This window comes from Schistocerca nitens, chromosome 2, assembly GCF_023898315.1.
Source record: "Schistocerca nitens isolate TAMUIC-IGC-003100 chromosome 2, iqSchNite1.1, whole genome shotgun sequence".
Lineage (NCBI taxonomy): Eukaryota > Metazoa > Arthropoda > Insecta > Orthoptera > Acrididae > Schistocerca > Schistocerca nitens.
The window spans coordinates 735705824-735731329 of NC_064615.1; the positions used below are offsets into that span (position 1 = coordinate 735705824).

Genomic DNA, 25506 nt, shown 5'->3' on the forward strand with positions numbered 1-25506 from the left:
CTTTGACCCAGAAATGACAATCTGATGGGTTTTAAATATGCAAACATTTGGAAATGGCTTCAGAACCGAAAGTGTGCTACAGTGGGAACAAAATAAAGCGATATTTTTAGTCAGCCAGTGACAGCCAGAGTGGTAAATGTTGCCTTTCAGACAATTACATTTTTCTCTTATTTTTCAGTACTGTATACGTAGTTACACGTCTTGCTGTTTTCTACAGTTCCTTTGTAAACTACATCTTGAGGTAGTCAAAAGAATCATATTTTAGTTTTTAGAGGTAATAATTCATTTACTTAGCTATAATTTCTACTTCCTCATTAGAGAATCACGTCTTAGAAAGTACTCTGTCACTAAACGCGTTCTTACAGTGAAGTTATGCAACAGACGTGCCTCAGATTTCCGAAGATGAGTAGTGATATGATTACACGATAAGATAGTTTATCTTCCACGTTAAAAGATCCATCTAAAAAGCGACAAACAAACGTGATTGGCTACTTATTTCATCACACTACATACTCCCTATTAAAACGGAGTAACTTCCGTTACTATCATTACAAACTGTCACCAAGATAGAGACTGATTTTTTTTAGTTTTGTTACGCACGTCATTACTGACACTACTTTTTAACTGTGAGGAGTCAGACGGAGCTACTGAGTTCGGTCACCAGCAGCCATCGTGGAAGGAGGGGAGCTCTCGAGGACCATGGCGATCCTTCGCTTGGTTGCATTTTTACAACTCTGTTTAATAACAGTCGCTTTGTCAGTAAGTATCTTCATTTATTCAGCATAATCCGTTACGTTTCGCACAAGATGTAGTGCTTCATGCAATGTGTGTATGTGTAAAAACAACAAAAAGATACAGTAAGCTGTCATCAAAATTCATACTTACTTGTCACGATGGCGTACCGACAACGCAGCTTCACCCAAAGCTGTTCTATATAAGAAGCCTGATTCTTCAATTTCCAAAGTTTAAAAATGGGTCTCCGAATTCAATGAAAATTGGCCGTGCCAAAGAACACTCGAAGCTGTAACTCCATATGAAAACATCTGTTGTTGTTGTGTCCTTCAGACCGAAGACTGGTTTGACAGAGCTATCCATACTACTCTACCCTGTGGAACCTCTTCATCTCTAAATAACTACTGGAGCCTACATCCTTCTGAATCTCCAATCCTTCTGAATCTCCTTACTGTATTCACCTCTTCGTCTCCCTCTAAGATTCCCAGCCCACATCCCTTCCTCCAGTATTAAAGTGGTGATCCCTTGATGCCTCAGAATGTGTCCTATCAATCGATAGGAAAAGAAGGTATCGATTGATACCTTCTTTGTCAAGTTGTGCAAACAAATTAATTATCTTCCTGCTTGTGTTCCGTACCTCCTGATTCTATTCAGTACCTCTACCCATCTAATCCTCAGAATTCTTCTGTAGCACCACATTTCAAAAGCTTCTGTTCTCTTTTTGTCTGAACTGTATGTCATCCATATTTCACTTCCATACATGGCTACACTCCATATAAGTACCTTCAGGAACGACTTGCTAGCTCTTAAGTCTATATTTGATCTTAACAGATTTCTCTTTCTTGCCGTTGCCACGCTACATTTTTTATATCATCTCTATTTCGGCTGTCGCCAGTTATTTTGAAACCCAAATACAAAACTCACCTACTACTTTCAGAGTCTCGTTTCTTAATACGAGGGCCGTTCAGAAAGTAACCTGCGGTTGATTTAAAAAAATACACCAAGTTAAATAAAAATATTTTAATATATACATCTTACAACTACATCTTTGCACTATTTTTCGACATAGTCTCCATAGCGATTGAGGCACTTATCGTATCTCTTCACAAGCTTTGAAATTCCTTCTGCATAAAAATCACCCGCTTGTGCCTGGAGCCAGCCTGTGACCGCATCTTTGAGCTCTTCGTCGTCATCAAACTGCTGTGACCCGAGCCATTTCTTCAAATGCATGAAGAGGTGATAATCACTTGGCGCCAGGTCTGGGCTGTAAGGTGAATGGTTGATAACGTCCCACTTGAAGGACTCAAGAAGGGCCGTTGTTCTGCGAGCAGAGTGAGGACGGGCGTTATCGTGCAAAAAAACGATACCGGAAGTCAGCATACCACGGCGTTTGTTCTGTATAGCCCGTCGTAACTTTTTTATTGTTTCACAGTACACGTCTTGATTAATGGTCGTACCACGTTCCATGAATTCAACCAACAACACCCCTTTGGCATCCCAAAACACCGTTGCCATCAGTTTTCTGGCAGAAAAATCTTGCGAGGCTTTTCTTGGTTTGGTAGGCGAATTTGAATGTGCCCACATCTTTGATTGTTCTTTTGTCTCAGGGTTCACGTACTTAATCCAGGTTTCGTCACCGGTCACGATTCTGTTTAACAATGGTTCTCCTTCGTCCTCATAACGTGACAGAAAGTCTAATGCAGAGGCCATTCTTTGAGTTTTGTGGTGGTCGGTAAGAATTTTGGGCACCCATCGTGCACAGAACTTACGGTAACCCAATCTTGCTGTCACTATCTCGTACAAGAGAGTCTTAGAAATCTGTGGAAAACCAGTAGACAACTCCGACATTGAGAAACGTCGATTTTCACGAACTTTTGCATCAACTGTCTGAACGAGTTCGTCAGTCACCAATGATGGTCTATAATTTTCTCACCATCACCAGATTTAATTCCATTCCACCATCCTTGTTTAGCTTTTGGTGATGTTCGTATTATATCCTTCTTTCAAGGCACTGCCCATACTGTCCGACTACTCTTCCAAGTTCTTTGCTGTCTCTGACAGAATTACACTGTCGTCGGCAAACCTCAAAGCCTTCATTTCTTCTACCTGATCTTTGTCTCCTACTTCAAAATTTTTCTTTGATTTTCTTTACTACACTTCCTATGTACAGATTGAAAAATATCGGCGATAGTCTACAACCCTGTCTCACTCCCTTCTCAATCCTGCTTCTCCTTCATGCCCCTAGAGTCTCATTACTGCCGTCCATTTTCTGTACTAGTTATAAATAGCCTTTCGTTCCCTGTATTTTCCCCTCCTATCTTCAGAACTCCAAAGAAAGTATTCCAGCCAACGTCCTCGAAAGCTTTCTCGAAGTGTACAAATTCTATAAACGGAGGTTTTTCTTTCCTTAACCTATCTCCTAAGATTGCTCAGACTGTTAGTATTGCCTCGTGTGTTCCTACGTTTTTCTGGAATCCAATCTGATCTTCCTCAAGGACGGTTTCTCCCAGTTTTTCCATTCTTCTGCAAAGAATTCGTGTTAGTACATTGCAACCATGACCTATTAAACTGATAGGTTGGTAATTTTCATACCTGTCAGGAACTACTGTCTTTTGAATTGCAATAATTACATTCTTCTTGAAGTACAAGAGTATTTCGCCTGTCTCCCACAGCTTTCAAACCAAATGGAAGAGTTTTGCCACGGCTGGCTCTCCCTGGATTGTCAGTATCTCTGACAGACTGTCGGCTGCTCCCGGCGTCTTCTTTCGACTTAGGTCTTTCCGTGTTCTGTCAAATTGTTCTCGCAGTATCACACCTCCCCATCTCATCTTCATCTACGTGACTTTAATATTGCTTTCAACTTAATATGCCTTGCATAGATCCCTCTATATGCTCCTTCCCTCTTTCAGCTTTCCCTTCTATGCCTAGGAATGGTTCCATATGAGCTCCTTGTATTCATACAACTGTTTCTTTTTTCTCTAAAGGACTCTTTAATTTTCCTGTCGGTGGTATCTATCTTTCCCCTAGTGAAAAATGCTTCTAAATCCTTAAATTTTTCCCCGATTTTTAAATGTTGTAACTTAGGGCTTCCTTTTGTCACCACAGGTGGTGGAGTCCATCCGCAATGTAACGTGTGTACATGGTAATGATCAGTGTCAAGTGTTTATTTTTTGCCTTGTAATTTAACTCAAGACAATTCTTCCAATACATAACAAATCGGACACGCTGATTTCAGAGCCCAACTTTTACCATTAGAGATAAGAACGGCAACTTTATAAATACTTCTCAGAACTGTTGAATCGCCCAGACCAAGATGTGTTATTACCTGCAAACACTACGGAGGAACGGAAACATGAAGAAGAATGGGAAGTTAGTGAAGAAGACGTGAAAATCGCAATCAAAGGACTCAGAAACAACAAAGCCCCAGGGGAGGACGGAATATCATAAGAATTAATCAAGGAGGGAGATGAGAGCTTACACTTAGAGATATATAAACTGATCAAGTTGATATGGGAGAAGGAGGTACTACCAGAAGAAAGTAAATTGGATATAATATGTCCAATATACAAGACGGGAAGCAAAATGGAATGCGGTTACTACGGAGGAATCAGCTTGTTGAATGTAACGTATAAGTTGTTGTCTATCATTATCTTTAGAGGACAACATACAGTAGTACGAAGCTGGATTTCGACCAAACCGATCGCCAGTAGATCACAATTTCACACTAAGACAATTGTTTGAAAAACATTTTGAAAATGGTAAAGAGATCTACAGCCTGTTGGTCGATTTTCAACGTGCGTATGACAGCATCCACAGGAATAGCCTATACAATGCAATGCAGGACTTCAGAATCCCTGAGAAGTTAGTGAGAATGGTTCAAGCTTGTATGGAAGGGTCAAAGGCAGCAGTGCGTTTCCAAGGAGCCACATCAGAAATATTCAAGATAGAAACAGGCCGCAGACAAGGGGATGCTCTCTCATGTGTTCTGTTCAATGTCATCTTAGAGAAAGTAATAAAAGAGTGTATGCAACAGGAGTGGGCTGGAGTAGAGATGGACGGTAACTTCAATTGTCTTTCATATCCAGATGACATAGTACTATTAAGTGAATGAAAGTACGAGTTGAAAGAAATGTACCAGAAAATGGACAATTATGCACAGAAGGTAGGGCTCAAAGTGAATCAAAACAAAACAGAGTTCATGCAATTAGGAAGAAGACAGGAGCAGACAGAATTTCTTGAGACAGATGGCAAGACGTTCAAGAGAGTAGACCAGTTCAAATACTTGGGATCGTGGTTTACCACGGACAACAACATAAAAATGGACATCAAGGAAAGAATAGCAGTGGGAACGAAATGCATGCATACCCTCAGAGAGACGCTTGGCTCTAAATCGATCTCAGTGAACACGAAGATGAAAATCTACAACACAATGATATGTCCAGCAGTAATGTACAGTTCAGAATTATGGAGCATGACTAAGCGAGAAAGGAAAACACTATTAATATTTGAAAGAAGAGTAATGAGGAACATATGAGGACCAGTTTTAGATAACAGAGAATGAAGGAGGAGGAAAAACGAGGAAATCTACCTTCTGATGCGACAACCAACTATCCTACAGAAGATAAAGAGCAATGGGTGGGCCATGTAGCCCGTATGCCAGATGGAAGACAGGCGAAGATGGCACTAGCGGGGAAACCAAAAACCAAACGCCCCATTGGACGACCAAGGCAGCGCTGGATGGACGACCTGGTGAAGGACCTAGCAGCCCTGGGAATTGAAGACACCTGGAGGAACCGGGCAAAAAACAGGAAGGAATGGAGGCAGTTTGTGGAAGCAGCGCGTGGTCTGCAGGGCCTGTCATCGCTGAATACCTAATAAAAAAAACTAATTTAATTGATTGGTAGCAAATTTCATACATCCCGAAGTTTCGGGCTCTACACTGATGAGCCAAAACATTTATGGCCACTGCCCACCGTGAGGTTGTATGCTGCCTAGTGGCGCTGAGTGCACGTGACGCTGTGAGAGAAATATATGAGCTGAGCGGAGACGAATGGGAAATCATTCTAGCTACGGTAAATGACGCAAATGCGGAAATCCACCGACTCAAGCGACTTTGACAAAAGCCAGATTGTTGCGGTCCAGTGCCTGGGAGCGATCACCTCGGAAACGGCGAAGCTGGTCGACTCTTCGCGTGCTACTGTCGTGAGCATCTACAGAAAGAGGTTGAAGAACGCTGAATCCACGAGTAAGTGACAATAAGCTGAACGTTTACACCTCATCACAGAACATAAGGATCGGAGGTTTGCCTGTTCTCTAAAATAGAATGGGTGGCGACGTATCGCAGATCTGATGACAGAGTCCAGCGCTGGCTCAGAAACAAATTTTTTGGAGCACACGGTTCAGTACACCGTGTTAAACATGGCGTTACGTAGCAGAGAACCACTACTTTTTCCCATGTTGACCCAACAATATCGTCAATTATGATTAGAGAGAGCACGGGATCATCGAGAATGGACCGCAGATAAGTGTCATCGTGTCACTTGGTGGAATTAATCCCGTTTACCGTTAAACCAGGTCAATGGTCGTCTCTAGATACGCCGAAATCCAGGCGAACGGCTGTTCGAAACATGCAGTGCGCCACGGACGCATGCCGGTTCTAGCAGTATAATATTCTGGGGGACATTTACCTGGGCCTCCATGGGACCTGTGGTAATAATAGAATGCACCATGACAGCTGTGGACCACGTGAACATTATTAGGGACCACCTATAACATTTCACGCTTGCTGTCTTCCTAAACACCGATGGTATCTTCCAGCAGGATAACTGTCCGTGTCACAAGGCCAGAATCGTGCTGCCATGGTTTGAGGAGCGTGATAGTGAATTCACCTTGATGTCTTGACCATCAAAAATCCGACGAAATCCGACTGGGGCGCTGTCGGACGCCAGTTCCGAGCCCAGAAAAAAAAACCCGTAAATTGTGAGAAGTGTGTGACCTGTGCATAGGCATCTGGTGCCACAAACCTCTGGAAATCTGTCAGATTCATGGCATGCAGAATCGCTGCTAAATTGCGTTCCAGAAGTGGACCAAAACGCTAATGGTTTGGCTGAACAGTGTATTTACCTCACCATGAACCAATATACCATGCCACTTCCACCAATATCTACTTGAAACTTAAATTAGTACGTAAGAGTATTACAGTGAAGTGCCAAAGAAACTGGTATAGGCATGCGGATTCTAATACAGAGATATGTAAACAGGCAGAATACGACGCTGCGGTCGGCAACGCCTATATAAGACAACAAGTGGCTGGCGTATTGTTAGATCGGTCACTGCTGCTACAATAGCACGTTATCAGGATTTAAGTGAGTTTGGACATTGTGTTATAGTCAGCGCACGAGCGATGGGACACAGCATCTCCTTCGTAGTCATGAAGTGGGAATTTTCCCATACGACCATTTCATAAGTGTACTGTGAATTTAGGGAATCCGGTAAAACATCAAATCTCCGACATCGCTGCGGCCGAGAAAAAGAGATCTTTCAAGAACGGGACTAAAGGCGACGTTCATCTGAGGGAAGTGCAGTCCTTCCGCAGATTGCTGCAGATTTCAGTGATGGGCCATTAACAAGTGTCAGCATGTGAACCATTCAACAAAACATCATTGATATGGGCTTTCGGAGCCGAAGGCCCACTCGTGTACCTTTGATGACTGCACGACACAAATCTTTACGCCTCGCCGGGGCCCGTCAACGCCGACATTGGACTGTTAATGACAGGGAACATGTTGCCTAGTCGGACTAGTCCCATTTAAAATTGTATCGAGGGGATGGATGTGTACAGGTATGGAGACAACCTCATTAATCCATGGAACTTGCATGTCTGCAGGGGACAAGTTCAAGCTGGTGGAGGCTCTGTAAGGGTGAGGGGCGTGTGCAGTTGGAGTGATATGGGACCCGTGATACGTCTAGATACAACTCTGACAGATGATTCGTACGTGAGCAACCTGTCTGGTTACCTGCATCCATTCATGTCCATTGTGCATTCCGCCATGCTGGGGCATTTCCAGCAGGACAATGGGACACCCCACAGTCCAGAATTGCTATAGAGTGGCTCCAGGAACACTCTTATGAGTTTAAACACTTCCGCTGGCCGCCAAATACCACAGACATTAAAATTTTTGACCGTATCTGGGATGCCTTGCAACACGCTGTTCAGAAGATATCTCCTCCCCCTCGTACTCTAGTGATTTATGGGCATACCTGCAGGGTTCATGGAGTCATTTCCCTCCAGCACTACTTCATGCCACGTCGCGATGCGGCACTTCTACATGATCGCAGGCAGGTGTACTAATTTCTTTTGCTTTTCACGGTATGATTCTCAGCAGTTTAATGGTGGATAATATCATGACAATGGTGAATTGATTACATCAAATCCAACTACGCTAGTACAGTTTATCAGTTTAAAAAATGGCCATGTTCACCACGATTAACAAATTATGCCCTTTTCCTGTGGAAGAAAACGGCTAAAAGATAATGTACAGCAGTTCATTCTGAGCAGAAGCTAGCGAACAAACAAACGGCAGTAGCGATAATAATACACGCCAAGCACTCCTAACTGCGACTAGACAGCAAACAATTACTTTGACTCACACATGGCGAATAGCGTTCTAGATATATTACAAAGCCCCCCTTTATAAAGAGTCCCAATATTGTTGCTTAGTTCTACATCTTTTCTGGCCGAAGTCAGGAAGGGCACAATTAATAATAACTGACGAAAAGTCTTTGAGTAAAACAGAAGTGACATTTGGCGTTCAGCAAGGAAGAGTTATAGGCCCCTTTTCTGTTCGTAACCTACATAAATGATTAAGGAGACAATCTGAGCAGCCGTGTTAGGTTGTTTGTAGATGATGCAGTCAGTTACATTATATTAAAGCAATCAGAGGATGAAACACTAGATGCAAAATAATTTATACAAGGTACCTGTATGGTGCGAAAAGTGGCAAAACGAAAAGGAAACAGGTCAACCTCATGGGTATTAACGGAAATCCGTTAAATCTAAGTTACAGGATAGATCACACATATCTACAAGCTGCCAATTGAGCTAAATACCTATGGATTACAATCACGAATACGTTAAATTGGAATGATCGCACAGAAAATGTTCTGGGAAAGGCGGGACAAGACTGTTTTATTTGCAGAACACATATAGAAGATGCAACAAGTGTACTAAAGAGAGAGCTAACATTACACTTGCCCAGCCTCTTCTGGAATATTGCTGCCCGCAATGGGATCCTTACCAGATAGGATTGACGGAGAATATAGAACAAGTTCAAAGAAGGGCAGCTCGTTTTGTATTATCGCAAAATAGGTGAGATAGCGTCACACGTATTATAAGCGATTTGGGGTGGCAGTCTTTAAAACAAAGGCATTTTTCATTGCGGCGAGATCTTTCCCAAAATTTCAGTCACTAGCTTTCTCCTCCGAAATAGAAATCATTTTCTTCACGCCAAACTAAATAGAGAAAAATTATCATCGTAATAAAACGAGAGAAATCAGAGCTCGCACGAAAAGATTTAAGTGTTCATTATTCCGAGTATTGCTAGAGAGGAACAGTTGAGAAAGAGTCTGCTGGTGGTTTGACGAACCCTCTGCCAGGCACTTAAGTATGAACTACGGAATAGTTATGCAGATGTAGATGTAGGAACAGAAAGAAGCTAATCTGTCGAGCTGATTTGTGCCTATTAATCAAACGACAGTCTTCACGCCAGAAACGAAACTAATCAAAGCAGTGGACTTGCTCCAAAGGACTAGATTATGGAGGAACTCTCGGCTACCTCAATTCAAATAAAACAATGGATGATGTACTGTCAGGTCCTCTTAGCCTGTGCGTAAGCTCTCAGCTTCCTCTTTCAATAAATGATGCCTTCCTATATGAGCTATATAAGAATTTTGGCTTCTTGTACATTTTTTCTGTGATGGATGGGCGTGATCTGTAAGCAGCACAAACAGTTATGTTGTCGACTAAACTCTTCTCGGGGTACGTGCAGCGTTCATACTTTAGAATTCCCCGAGTTATCGATCAAGTACTCTTTGGTCAATGTCAAGTGAAACGATTGACAAGGACCAAGTAGTTCTCGGTCAAAAGGTAGTGGCATTTTAACCACTTGATACGGCACAAGACTCTGCATTCTTGCAGGATATCTTATCGTCCTCTGTGAGGCATACATACATGTCTAGATGGCCGTCTCTAGTCTTCTTCAGTGACGGTATAAATCTACTGTTTCAACATTTCTGCTCGTGCTTGTACCCGTAAAGAAAGGCACGCCGGCCGTTGTGAGCGAGAAGTTCTAGGCGCTTCAGTCCGGAACCGCGCTGCTGTTACGGTCGCAGGTTCGAATCCTGCTTCGGGCATTGATGTGTGTGATGTCCTTAGGTTAGTTAGGTTTAAGTAGTTCTAAGTCTAGGGGACTGATGACCTCAGATGTTAATTCCCATAGTGCTTAGAGCCATTTGAACTATTTTAAAGGCACACACGCTACAAATGTAAATTTTCATGGAGTATCGCCACGTCAACAGTTTCTCTGATTTTCCAATCTTGTCAATTTGTAGGGCTTTTGTTTCTGGAGAAAAGCGATTCTCTTCCAATCTTCTACCACCAAGAGAGTGTAAAGTAAGAGTGACGGTTCTCGACAAGTCACCGACCATTTGAACTGACACAGGCAGAAACTCAGAAGCCTCAATAAATATTTATAAAGTGATCCGTGTGGTCTACACGGTATACATACAGTAACTACTGAAATCTTGTGATTTATTTTCTCGACTTTTGTGAAACAATGTAGCTGTCCTCATAGCCCGGTAAAAGTTTTTCTGCTAATAGGAAGCTTCCGAAGTTTCCTTCTAACTCCCTCGTTTTGTGACAATACTTCTGCAGCGTCCAATGACCATTTCACCCTTCGTCCTTCCTTGTTGTCTAATCCTCTTTCAAAAGCTCTGACGATAATGTACAGACACTCTCCCCAATACCTCATGCCTTGCAGACAGTTCGCCATTGATTTATTGCGGTAATACCATGTTTCAGGTTTTAGAACGATTCCCCATACTCTATGATGAACTTCCAATTTTCAGTCTGACATGCTCACATTTCTTATTAATATGTTCATTACCTTCACTGTTTTCTTCTTAAATCTTTTACAGGCTGAAGAGTATGTTACCGTGGACATAGAAGAAGGCACCTTGAGAGGTCGGATGTCGGAAACGTACACAGGCAAACCTATGTTTAGGTTTGAAGGTATTCCGTATGCAGAACCACCAGTTGGAGATCTCCGATTCCAGGTAAATAACTGTCGCCACCCACTTAATGCTACTGGGAGAAGTACAATTACGAAAAATAGAAACCACAATCAATTCACACCTTTTGGGAGACGGCTTACTCTTAACAGAGAAAACCGTTTCAAATTTTATGGTAATACTGCCGTGCGGACTGTTTATTGACAAAGTTAACGTTTTAATATTACTGACACTACCCTTTTATGAATGAATAATTATGCAACACAAAAACTGTTACTTGTGTTGACTGTATAGATACTCGACAAATCATGAATTTCTACAAGTTTCTAAATCGCACAACGCAGTAATTAAGACTGACAGCGCAGATGCAGTCACACATGCTTGCCAGTCTTCACATGCAACCACCAGAATACAATAATTATAGATTTACCAGATGTGAGAAAATTATAAGTAACATGGCCTTACTGGTCAAAGCCAAGCTCCTTTTACTTTTAGAACTTCATGAATGTGGCTTAGTTTTAAACATTCAAGTTAACTATAAAGTGAACCCTGAACGTAATCTACTATATTTTCGTAGAAATTAAGCAAGTGACAGCTCTACGATCTGAAGTTGGCAACCTTCGTCGAGTTTCGAAAAAAAGCAGTTTCTGTAACTGAATGGTTTCAAAGTATACTGCCAACTGCAATCACAGAACTAATATGAAATTTCGGCAAGGGCTTTCCTGCCGTCAGCATATATATCTGGCCATTGTCAGTCTTAGTGTTCAGGCACTTACGTGCCACACATGTTGTGTTGTCCTGCCAATGATAGTCCCACAAAAGTCATTAAACATGCTATTTCAGTTCTAATTTAGATTACGTTCCGCGTACGTATGTTTAACTGTTTGTTGTTGCTGCCGTCAGGTACCCACATTTTTCAGATAATTCATCAGAAGTCTTATACAAAATCTTTTAACTGTCTACATCACAAACAGTATACAACTTAAAAGTCGATAACTAAAACAGGTAACTGCTTTGGGTGAAACTGACTTAAATAGTCTTGAGGAACACACATATTTCAAGGTAAAATAACGTGCACAACGTAATGACATACCAATCGTGGCAAAAGTATTGTGCTGTGGTATACAGAAAAACCACGTCATTTGCATATCTTGGTACCATGTAAGGAAGAAGCAGCTGTCAGACCAGCGTGAACCATAATGAATTTTACGGCATCTCAAAAACAGACAAAGTAACAAACATGAAAGACATACCAATCTCATATGAGAGACAACTTCAGTAAACTGCTGGTTGTATCAACGAGATACAAAAGAGAGATTCTAAACACAAAGGGATAGAAGCAAGAAACAATTTCATTGCAAATAATGAAATAAATCAGCATGAAGTTGTGTACTATGTTTCTCGCAACTTATAACTTATAGGCTACTTTGTTCATTATTTGAAATGAAACTGTTTGTTTACTTCGTCTGTTACATGATATCCCATACGATCTTACTTTTGATAACAAGCGTAGATGTGATTCTGAAACAAATGCTTTTCATAAATCGAAAAATACTGCACCTATCTGACTCTTAATCCATGGCTTTCAGTACGTCGTGTGAGAGAAGTGCGAGTTGGGTTTCACACGATCGATGTTTTTTCCAAATCCGTGATGGTTGGTCTACAATAGGTCAATCTGTTCGAGATACCTCATATGTTTGAGCTCAGAATATATTCTAAGATTCCGCAACTAATGGATATCAAGGACATTGGACGACAGCTCTGCGGATCACTTCCGCTGTCATCGTTGTAAATGGGTGTGAACTGTGCTTTCTTCCAATTGCAGGGCATTCTGTTTTGTTCCAGAGATCTCTGATAGGGATTCCATAGGGAGATGTGTCTTTGGTTAGATTAAACGATTTCAGCTGTTCCTCAACGCCTCTGGCATTAATATCTAGGTCATTCACCTTCTAAATTGAGGCAGTACTTTTGCCTTATCCTTTGTAAAGAAACATTGAAAATAGATTCAAACGTTTCTGCTTTTCCCTCGAAACTCTCAATGTCACTTCCTGTCTCGTCCGTGAGTGACTGGACACCAACTTTGACGCCACTGACGGCCTTTAGATACAACCAGACTCTCTTCCGACAGTATTCTGTTGTGGTAGTTACCGAAAGGTTGACACATTCTCCTATCGACGGCCAAACACATTTTATAAAGCATCTCTCTATCTATAGCGCGATGGTTTGTAATGTATCTACTCTGCGATAGCCTGTGTTCTTTAGAAACTTACATGAAGGACCCTTCCCATCATGAACTGTTCTACTGATTACGTATCTATCCAGTGCATTGTCAGCTATTCTTTTGAACTTGAGCCAAAGTTCCTTTACATGCTCGTGTTCTGAGTAAAGAATTTCAAATTCCTCACTGGGATATAACACTATTCCATCTTTGTCTAGTTTGCTGAATGTATAAATCTTTCTAGTTGTTTTACACGCCCTTTTTACTTTGGTATTCGTTGTTGCCATAACTGCTTCATGGTTATTGACAGCTGTTTCCACGTTCACATGCTCAAGGAGGTCAGACCTATTTGTTGAAATTAGATCTCATATATTTCCGTTATATGTGGGGTTCCGAACTGTCCGTTCTTGGAACTTTTCAGAGAAGGCATTTAGTAATGTTTCACAGGATGTCTCGTCACATCTACTGCTAACAAATCTAGAACTCTCCCAACTGACTCTTGGATGGTTAAAGTCTCCTCTAATGGTTTCAGTGTGATTAAGAAACTTTACACTCTGGCGAACTGATGTTTTCTCAGAAGATTTAGGTTACGTCAGGAGGTGAGCCTAGTGATCAATGGAATGTTCTAGTTACAATGTTATGCCTGCCTTCAAACTGAGTGTTGCCCAAACAATCTCTCATGCACCTCCTGTTTAAATGTTAGTGTGCTGCAGAATGCTGAAAAGAAAATACTGTACTAAAACTATAGTGAAACGTTCCGTTTTACATGAATTAGACTTAATACTTATTCCCAAAAGCATCAACAAACATGAGTTAAACTCAGTAATCAACATTTCTCACACGAATAAAGTAATTCTACTTCAGTAAATATAAATGAACTGCCAGAAAAAGGCTTCAGAACTTCGTAATTGTGACTTCAATAGTTCTTTGGGAAAAGGTACATAAAGTTGACCAATTTAACATGGGCAGTTGGAGTACCAGCTCCCTGACTGTAATATAACATGACATGGAAAGTGAAGAAATATACTTAGCTATAGTGGGTTAAACATTTAGGTAGGCCTATTCAAGACAGCGTTCACAACTGATTATTGGAATCACATTTTTCGAGCGATTCTGTAGTGTAATATGAATTTCCAGTAACACCTGAAGTAACTGTTGAATGAAGACAGTGTCTAACTTTGTTTTTCAGACAAACGTCTGTGTGATGCAGTACATCCCCAAGATATGGCATTTACAAACTATTTGCTCCAAGTATTTACCAATTTTGATCTATTTGACAGGAATTATCTATCTCTGCACGGCGTTAATTACCAGCATGACCACCCCTGCGGGTCCGGAGGTTAGAGTAGGCCTGAGGTATTCCTGCCTGTCATAAGAGGCGACTTAAAGGAGTCTCACATGTTTCGGCCTTTACGATGTAGTGTTTGACCTCCATTTTTCAAAGTTTTCCCAAAGAGAAGGGCGCCTTATATGATGCATCATGTCCACCATGCACTGACACCTATCACATCCTTCGTCGACGTGGATCAGCACTTCTGCTCATTCTCCAACTGTTGGGCGAGGTCACCTTTCTGAGTGCATATTTTTCCAACGACTGTGCAGTATCGTTTTCTATACCGACGATGATAATGGGCTTGTTTGCTTGGTTGCATCTGATATCCAGCACAGTAGCCAGTCCGTTAAGGTGGGGCCACCACAAACCCTGTTGGTTGTAGCCCCTTACCACACAGGGATCACTCTGTTGATGGCTGCACCGTTAACTCCCCTTGTATGCTGAGGAGTAGATGCTCGTCACCCTGGGGCATCAGGACTCCTGGCAATAGCCATCCTGCCAGGTGGCCTTTGCTGCGGCTGGGTGGCGCACATGGGGAGGGCCCCTGATCAGAATGGGTGGCATCAGGGCGGATGGCATGTGATGAAATATAGTACATCATCTCTTACTGGTGGTCAAACACCAGCAGTCTCTATGCATTCACAGGCTCAATTCAGCACACGGGAGTGTGACCCCAAATCGTTCCCCTCCCTGGCCACACCATGAGAGGAACGTCAGGCTAAGGTTGGCAGCAGGTCTTATTCGCCCCAGTACCTTGTATGTTCGAGAGCTGATGGGGAATCTTTCATGACGTTGAACACCCAGTTTTTTGTTGAGCATTTAGAGGACAAGTCTGTGGAGATGGGGGCTTGTCCAAAATGAGATCTGGGTCAGTCTTGATCAAAACAGCATCCTCTGCCCAGTTATGGGCGTTACTCGCTTGTGACACGCTGTTTCTGTAACCATCATACCTCATAACAGCTCAAATGTGGTCCAGGGTATCATATTTGACAAGGACCTTCTTTTTCAGTCGGATGATGAGCTGCACGCCAATTTAGTGTGGCAAGGTTCAAATGGTTCAAATGGCTCTGAGCACTATGGGACTCAACTGCTGAGGTCATAAGTCCCCTAGAACTTAGAACTACTTAAACCTAACTAACCTAAGGACATCACACACATCCATGCCCGAGGCAGGATTCGAACCTGCGACCGTAGCGGTCGCGCGGTTCCAGACTGTAGCGCCAGAACCGCTCGGCCACCAGCGGCCGGCTAGTGTGGCAAGGTGTACATTTCGTTCGGCGTGTCCACTTGGGTCCGATGGATAATCGTGTTGCCACTGGTGCCTTCATATTGGCCTTTGAGGGTGATAAATTACCCAATAAGGTCAAGGTGATGGTCTACTGCTGTGATGCAAAGCCCCATATCCCTCCCACTATGGGGTGCTTTAAATGCTGGAAGTTTGGCCCTATGATTTCCCGCTGTACTTCCAGCGTCACATGTCGAGATTTCAGACGCCCATCACACCCCAATATTCCATGTGCCCCGCCTCCAATCTGAGTCAACTGCGGAGAGCACCATTCATCTTGCTTGCCTGACTGCACGATTCTTCAGAAAGAAAGGAAAATCATAGAGTACAAGCCCCAGGACTGACTGACCTACACGAGGCTAAGAGGAAATTTGAATGCCTACATCTTGTACATACAACATCGTCTTACGCTGCCGCTACAACTTTTCTAGCCCAGCTCCACCAACCCCAGTCACCTCTCAGAGCTGGAAGACTACACCTGCCCCCTTGATGGTGGGAGGCATTTCCCTCCCTGTTGCTCCAGCACCACCTTCTTTGGAAGCAACACCCCACAACCATTGGCGATATCAGTCCCCACTTCTGTTTTGGAGAAGCTTAAGTCTTCTTCAGCTCCTCTCACTAGGAATCGGTCCCTTGAGTCACGCCCTTCCCAGGTTTCTGCTAGTGGGAAAGATGACACCCGCCAATGGCTGAAGAGCCAAAAAGCAGCTGGTTGTAAGGCTTCACACTCATCGTCAGCACCGATGGCTGAATCAGTGAAGTCCTCCCAGCCAGGGAAACCGAAGGAGCAGCCAGAGAAATCCAAAACGAAGATCCCCAAGACCAAGAGAATTGCGGTAGCACCCACACCACCACTTCCTACGAGCTCTGTGCCTGTGGATGAGGTGGAAATTCTGGCATCCACTGAGGACCTAGATGTCGCCAGATCCTTAGACACAATGAATATAGACTGCTCAGGCAATACATCAGTGGCAGCAGGTGACCCTGAGGCGTAAACTGCCTCATTGAATGTTCCATGCCTTCAGGTCTCACGATAATGTTATCCTCCAGTGGAACTGGGGATGTTTTTTCCACCGCCTGGTTGAGCTACAGCAACTGTTAAGCTTTACACTTGCTCTCTGCATTGTCCTCTGGGAAACCTGGTTCCTGGCAATGCGGACACCTGCCCTCCAAGGCTATAAGGGATATTATAGAAACTGTAGCGACTATAATTGAGTGTCAGGTGGAGTTTTAGTTTATATCCCAAACTCAGTCTGTAGTGAAACTGTGCCTGAAGCTGTGGCTGTCACAATAAGGACGATGCAGGAAATAACTGTCTGCAATGTATATCTTCCTCCAGATTGTGGAGTACCCCTGAATGTATTAGCTGCACCTTTCCTACTTTTGGGAGATTTTAACGCCCATAACCCCCTTGTGATGGGGCTCTGTGCTTACTGGCCAAGGCAGAGATGTTGAAACCTTACTGTCAGTTCGACCTCTGCCTCTTAAATACTGGGGCCGCCACACATTTCAGTATGTCTCATGGTAGTTACTCGGCCATTGATTTATCAATTTGCACCCCAGGACTTCTCCCATCTATCCACTAGAGAGCCCGTTACGACCTGTGTTGTAGTGACCACTTCCCCATGTTGCTGTCACTGCACACAGACACCTGACCATGTGGGCCTTAAACAAGGCAGACTGGGAAACTTTCACCTCTGCTATCGCCGCTGAATCTCCCCCATGCGGGAACATCGATGTGATGGTTGAGTAGGTGACTAAAACAATTCAGTGTGCCCCCAGCGAAAGCCAGTACCTTGGTGGTCACCGGAGGTCGCTGAAGCAATTAAGGATCGTCGGCGAGCTCTGCAGTGGCATATGCGGCATCCTTCCCTGGAGCACCTCATAGCCTTTAAACGGCTCCATGCCCACGTTCGCCAACTTATCAAACAACGGAAGCAGGAGTGTTGGGAGAGATACGTCTCAACCTTTGGGTGCCATACGTCACCTCCCAAGTCTGGGCAATGATCAGACGTGTTTTCGGGTACCAGACCCCCACAAGTGTTTCCGGTGTTAACATAAATGGCGTTTTATCTACCTAAGCAGTCGCGATTGCTGGGCGCTTTGCTGAGCACTATGCTCGAGCCTCTGCATCGAAGAATTACCCCCCCCCCCCCCCCCAGCCTGTCGCACTCTCGAATGGCGACTGGAAGGAAAGTCCTCTCGTTCACTAAACGCCACAGTGAATCCTATAACGCCCCATTTACAGAGTGGGAGCTCCTCAGTGCCCTTGCACATTGCCCTGACACTGCTCCTGGCCCAGAGCAGATCCACAGTCAGATGATTAAACATCTCTCATCTGACTACAAGCGACATTTCCTCGTCATCTTCAACTGTATCTGGTGCGATGGCGTCTTTCCATCGCAATGACGGGAGAGTACCATTATTCCTATGCTCAAACCCGGTAAAAAGCCGTTTGATGTGGATAGTTATCGGTCCATTAGCCTCACCATCGTTCTTTGTAAGTTGCTGGAAGTATGGTATGCCGGCAGTTGGGTTGGTTCCTGGAGTCACGTGGCCTACTGGTTCCATGTCAGCGCAGCTTTCGCTAGGGTCGCTCTACCACTGATAATCTAGTGTCCCACGAGTCTGCCATCCGAAGAGCCTTTTCCAGACGCCAATACCTGGTTACCTTCTTTTTTTATTTACGAAAAGCTTATGAGACGACCTGGCGACATTATATCCTTGCCACATTATACGAGTGGAGTCTCCGAGGCCCACTATCAATTTTTATCCAAAATTTTCTGTTGCTTCATACTTTCCGAGTCCAAGTTGGTGCGTCCCATAGTTCCCCCCATATCCAGGAGAATGGGGTCCCGCAGGGCTCTATATTGAGTGTATATTTTTAGTGGCCATTAATGGTCTTGAAGAAGCTGTAGGGCCGTCCGTTTGTCCTTCTCCGCATGCAGACGACTTGTGCATTTCGTACTGCTCCACCAGTATTGGTGTTGCTGAGCGGCACCTACAGGGAGCCATCCACAAGGCGCAGTCATAGGCTCTAGCTCACGGTTTCCAGTTTTCGGCCCCAAATTCGTGTGTTATGCACTTCTGTCGACGTCGTACCGTTCATGCGGCAGCAGAATTTTAGCTTAATGACGATCCACTCACTGTAGTGGAGACATATCGATTCTTAGGACTGGTTTTTGACGCCCGATTGACTTGGCTTCCTCACCTTCGTCAGCTTAAGCAGATGTACTAGCAGCACCTCAACGTCCTCCGCTACCTGAGCAACACCAAGTGGGGTGCAGATCGCTCTACACTGCTGCATCTCTACATAGCCCTTGTTCAATCCCGCCTTGACTGTGGGGGTCTGGTTTATGGTTCGGCGGCGCCCTCAGCATAGCGTTTACTCGACCCAGTTCACTGGCGTTCGCCTAGCGACAGGAGCTCTTAGGACGAGTCTGGTGACCAGCGTCCTGGTGGAGGCCAGAGTCCCTCCATTGCAGGTTAGGCATGCACAACTTCTGGTCAGTTACGTTGCACACGTTCGTAGTTCTCCTGCACAACCGAGTCACCGTCTCATTTTCCCACCCACAGTGGTTCATCTCCCGCTTTGGTGACCCAGGCCAGGGCTTCCAATTGCATTTCGTGTCCAATATCTTCTTTCCGAACTAGAGTCCTTGCCTTTACCACCTGAACTTGAGGTCCATTCATGTACACCTCCATGATGTACACCTAGGCCGCGGCTTCGCCTGGACCTTTCACATGGCCCTAAGGATCCAGTTAACCCCTCGGCTCTCTGCTGACACTTCCTCTCGATTCTTGACATGTACCGAGGCCATGAGGTGGCTTACACCGACGGCTCGATGGCTGATGATCACGTCGGCTTCGCGTATGTCCATGGAGGACATATTGAACAGCATCCCTTGCCGAAAGGCTACAGTATTTTCACTGCCGAGCTGGTGGCTATATCTCGTGCTCTTGAGCACATCCGTTCATGCACTGGGGAGTCGTTTCTTCTGTGTACTGCCTTCTTGAGCAACCTACAAGCTATCGACCAGTGCTACCCTCGTCATCCTTTGGTAGCGACCATCCAGGAGTCCATCTATGGCCTGGAACGGTCCAGTCATTTGGGGGTGTTTGTCACGACCCCAGGCCACGTCGGAATCCCAGGCTATTCGGAAAATGCTTATGAAGATCGGCTTCTATGCAACTGACCTGCGTTCAGTACTACGCCGCAAGGTTTTGCGGCTTTCGAAGACGGAATGGCATAACCTCAGAGCGTACAACAAACTGCGTGCCATTAAGGAGACTACTAATATGTGGAATACCTCCACGCGGGCCTCTAGCAAGGACTCTGTGGTCCTCTGTCGGCTCCGCATTGGCCACGCTTGGGTGACACACGGCCACCTCCTGCGTCGCGATATCTCACCTCAGTGCCGGTGCGGCGCCCCGCTGACAGTGGTCCATATCTTGGTGAGCTGTCCTCCTTTGGCTGCCCTGCGACGGACTTATTAGTTACCGGACTCGTTGGCATTAAATTTAATTGACGTCGCCTCATCGGCTAATTTAGTTTTACGTTTTATATGTGACGGTGGGTTTTATCATTCTATATAAGTTTTAGCGCATGTCCTTTGTCTCTGTGTGTTCTCCGCTCTAATGCTTTTAGGCTGGATGTTTTAATGTGCCGCAGAGTGGCTGGCGTTTCCTTTTTGTTTTCGTGGTCGGCCGGCCACGGTCATCTGCTCTCTTGTTTTTATTCTTTCCACCTGTTTCTTGCTTCTCTCTGTGATTTTATTTCCCTGTTTTGTTCGTTGTAGTGTTGGTTGTCTTCCTGTCGTTCTTCTGGTTGTTCCATTCTCCTGTTATTGTGCTGTACGTCTCCTTTTCCTCTTTCCCTTGAAGAAGGGAACGACGACCTCGCAGTTTGGTCCCTTCACCCCTCCCCCCTCCCCTTTAAATCAACCAACCAACCAACCAGCATAAGGTACAGGAAAAATGTTCCATATGTAAATGTTAATACGGTACGACAATTCTGATGTACTGAAATTAATGTTCCTTTTACGAATAAGGATGGAAGTGTTTCAGAAACGAGACGACACTTAGCCTGCGTCGTGTGAGTAGCAATAGTGGCTTAAGTACTTACATGTAGGAGGCACAGGAAGCCACTGCATAAAGAGAAGTTACTTTTATTTTTAGAAAAGAACTTAATATTCAAATGTTATGTACAGATTATTTTGGATTCCTGCCAATGGACATGGCAACTTCGTTCCTTCCTTGTTTGTGTCCTTGCTGACTCCCACAGTAACCGACACAACAGAGGAAAACTTGTTAATCTGGATTCCTCTACCGATTTTATCACCGACATTCTGCGATTGTGGATATATAGCTATGCAGTTGGATCACACTGATAAATATATGTAAGTTTTCTCTCTATATATCCGACTCAGCTACACCAAAGTCCACCGTTCAAAATTCTTTAGCTATCAAAATTCAAAACTACTATCCTGGGGGCTTCTTGCCCCAGGGCGATTCGAAACCAAATTTCGGAGGAGCGTGGCGGGAGGAAGGGGGGGGGGGAGGTGTAGGCGGTAAGTGCAGTAAACATAATATTCGAAAAAAAAGAAACAATTATGTTCAACGTAATGTGACATAACATACTAATTACTGTTAAATATTTTGCCGTAATTGATAACCTCCAGATCAATATAACGGAAAGGAAATCTAATGTAAGTACTAAGGAAATACAATATTAGGTTTTTATTAATGAAATAAAATATGTCGGAAACGGTCACGTGGTTATCTTCTTCCAGAATTCTACTTTTCACATTCATAAGTTCACTTACTTCGTAGAAAGATGAAGCCCTTTGCTAAGTGTTTAAATTTTTGTGACGAGCAACACTGCAGATTAAACAGTGGAAGATATTTCGGTATTTTAAAGAAAACATCACATATATCTGAAGATGTCCACATATGGCCAGCAGTAGCAATTAGAATGATGGCTTTCTGTGGTTGCAGTTTTTGCTGAGTTACGAATTCAGTATAGTTGTTCCTCTCAAAAGTATCACATCTAAAAAGATCCACGCCTTTGAATAACTTCCTTCAACAACTTTTACCTTGACAGTTTGTTTCCTATTTCACTGTTGTTTCTTTCTTACAATTTATGTAAATCACTCTGAAGCCCTCGTACAGACTAATCTCGGTCAGCTGTGAGCATATTAAGACTTCACATGAATAGAAGCTGTTTTTCTGCAGCCACCGGTGAAAAAGTCGGCGTGGACTGGCGTGAAAGACGCCCTGGCGGCGGGAGAGAGGTGTCCCCAGTACAGCAGTGGAGAAGCGGTTGGCAGCGAGGATTGCTTGTTTCTTGACGTGTTCGGTCCAGGGGTACGTATTACACAGTAACAAACACAATGTAAATTAAAATTTCATTCAACCTGCATTTAATGTTTTAGAGTATATCTGATCAATAGTATCCGTACACGTATTAGTAGGCAGTAATTTAGGTTGTGTCCACGCTTAGGCTTTACGGCGAACTGAACTCTGCTGGAGATATTTTCAATGAGGTGCCTGAATGTCTTTGGAGCAATGGGACACCTTTCAAAGTCAAGAAACGAAACCAGAGAAGGCAGTGATGTTCGAAGCTGCGATCTAACTCATCCAAAAGGTGTTCCATTGGTTTGAGATCGGGGCTCTGCGCCATTGCACTACAAGAAGGTTACTGCCCACTAACCGTTGCCTCACAGATGTTGCTTCACGAAAGGGCCCATGTCATGCTGCTACAGGCTGTCGTCATCTTCGATCCATTCCTCTACGGAGAGCAGGTTGCTATAATATGTGTTCATATTTGGGCAGTTAGCATTCCCACAAAAAACACCCCCATACCGAGGTACCGCCTGCACCGTACTTCACTGTTGTCACTACACATGATGACAGGTATCTCCTCCACGCATTCACCAAATCCAAATCCTTCCATAGGATTTCCACAGACTACAGAGCGATTCATCACTCAAAATCATTCGTTTCCAATCGCCCTATGTCCTATGACGTCGCTCTTTACACAACCGCAAGCGTGGCTTAACACTGACTACGGCACTGACGACGGAAACATGTGGCTCATGGGTAGCTACTCGACCATTGCACCTCTTTCTCCAAGCTCGCTGCACACAGTCATAGAGCTAGCTGTACTGGAGGTACCCCTGTGAAACTCATGAGTCGTTTTAGATCAGAAATGTAAGCACTATGGGATGAAGATTAGCATCTCCAAAACTAAAGTAATGTCAGTCGGAAAGAGATACAAACAGATTGAGTGCCAAATACGAGGAACAAAGTTAGAACGGGTGGACGGTTTTAAGTACTTAGGATGCATATTCTCACAGGATGGCAACATAGTGAAAGAACTGGAAGCGAGGTGTAGCAAAGCTAATGCAGTGAGCGCTCAGCTACGATCTACTCTCTTCTGCAAGAAGGAAGTCAGTACCAAGACTAAGTTATCTGTGCACTGTTCAATCTTTCGACCAACTTTGTTGTATGGGAGCAAAAGCTGGGTGGATTCAGGTTACCTTATCAATAAGGTTGAGGTTACGGATATGAAAGTAGGTAGGATGATTGCAGGTACTAGTAGATGGGGACAATGGCAGGAGGGTGTCCACAATGAGGAAGTCAAAGAAAAACAAGGAATGAACTCTATAGATGTAGCAGTCAGGGCGAACAGGTTTAGATGGTGGGGTCATGTTACACGCATGATAGAAGCAAGGTTACCCAAGAGACTCATGGGTTCAGCAGTAGAGGGTAGGAGGAGTCGGAGTAGACCAAGGAGAAGATACCTGGATTCGGTTAAGAATGATTTTGAAGTAATAGGCTTAACATCAGAAGAGGCACCAATGTTAGCACTGAATAGGGGATCATGGAGGAATTTTATAAGGGGGACTATGCCCCAGACTGAACGCTGAAAGGCATAATCAGTCTTAAATGTTGATGATGATGATTTTTTCCAACCTCAGTACGTGAGGTCTGTCTGGGCCTGCTTTAGCAGCGGTTGTTCGTTCATATTTTATTTTCACTTTACAATCACACCATCTACAGTCGCCTGGGGCAGCTTTAGCAGAACTGAAATGTCCCTATCACATTTGTTACTCAGTTGACACTCAACGACACATCAACGTTCGAAGTTCTTTCTTGACCTATCCATTCTGATGTTACTGCTTCGCTACTAGCAACACAATATGGCCCTCCTACAATTGTAATATGGCCCGACTGCGTTTGTACTGGCTGGTCAGTCTCTGAAGACAACTAGTGGTTAATTCTGCATTACATAGAAGTGTCCAGAACTTTTGATCAGATAGCCTGAGCAGAAATAAACTAAAAAAATGATTCATGCTTCTGATTCTAAATCTGAAGATTACATTGCAACTGTTCTGTATGTTATTGCAGACGCCAACGCGGAATGGAACACTGAAAAATGTTATATTTTATATCCATGGAGGATGTTTCACACAAAGAACTAGTACTGCGAGACCACATTATTATGTGGACCAGGATGTCATAATCGTCACCATCAATTATCGACTGGGACTTCTGGGTAAGGAACATTATTAATTGAGTAACATGATGAACTAAAATCTTACAAAACTAGGCCATTGTTGCATAGAAATTGTTGTTAAATGAATCTGTTTGCAGAATAAAACAATCTCCACAGAGAAAAGATTGAAGGCTGCTCTGTCAGCCTGGACTTGTATGGCAGACTGTAAAAAGGCCTTAGGCCGATATGTACTAGCCCCAGATGGAGAACGAATTTACACAGCATGTTAACCTGAAGGCTAAGATGAAACTAGTAGCCAGTTTAGGAAGGCAATGATAATTTGGAGGCACTGTACCTTTGTCATAACAGTTAATATACAACTTACGTATCACAAAAATGTCATCAAGTTCTCTCTTAAAACGAGCCGCTATAGTAGAGATAACTAGTACACGTTAGTGTGGTGTTGCTTGGACTGGAGTGTTTTTGATTTCAAGTCTGTGTTTCAATACGCTGGATTACCAACGCAGTGACTGACGCAGGCAGGATATACGACGACAATCATTAATGTGGACCTGACCATGGAATGAACACATTAGGCTCAACGCTTCCCACAAGCCGGCCGCAGTGGCCGAGTGGTTCTAGGCGCTTCATTCTGGAACCACGCGACCGCTACGATCGCAGGTTCGAATCCTGTCTCGGGCATGGATGTGTGTGATGTCCTTAGGTTAGTTAGGTTTGGGTAGTTCTAAGTTCTAGGGGACTGATGACCTCAGAAGTTGAGTCCCTTAGCCCTCAGAGCCATTTGAACCATTTCAACCAGCTTCCCACAATCCAAAATCTTTAAAGTCGAGTGTACTGAATACATTACCAATACAAACGGAACATGCGAAGACAGTTCCAGACAAAGAATGTATCTTTAGGATTCAGATGTTTGAAATGATTTAGTGTAGTACAGAACAAGCGCCTACACAGAGAGGCCTCGCGAAGCAAAGGAGCAGCTAGTAATGATGCTAAGAACTTTACCAAGAATGGGCATTAATATCTTTAACACTGCCTTCTGTTGGACATTCCGGCAAATTATCTCTTACCAATCAGTAGTCCGGTGTTGCCATTCCTCCTCTTCTGCCGACACACACAAAATGCAGTCTATG

General features: G+C 43.8%; 1 protein-coding gene across 1 annotated transcript in view; it reads left to right on the forward strand.

The window, feature by feature from the left end:
- The first annotated feature begins 502 nt into the window (after positions 1-502).
- LOC126236946 (esterase FE4-like) overlaps positions 503-25506 on the forward strand; it is a 71171-nt gene continuing 46167 nt past the window's right edge. Inside the window, exons 1-4 of the mRNA XM_049946640.1 lie at positions 503-759; positions 10927-11064; positions 22090-22221; positions 24268-24415. Coding sequence (XP_049802597.1) covers positions 700-759; positions 10927-11064; positions 22090-22221; positions 24268-24415 — 478 coding nt within the window. The 5' untranslated portion in view covers positions 503-699. The remainder of the gene's footprint in view (positions 760-10926; positions 11065-22089; positions 22222-24267; positions 24416-25506) is intronic.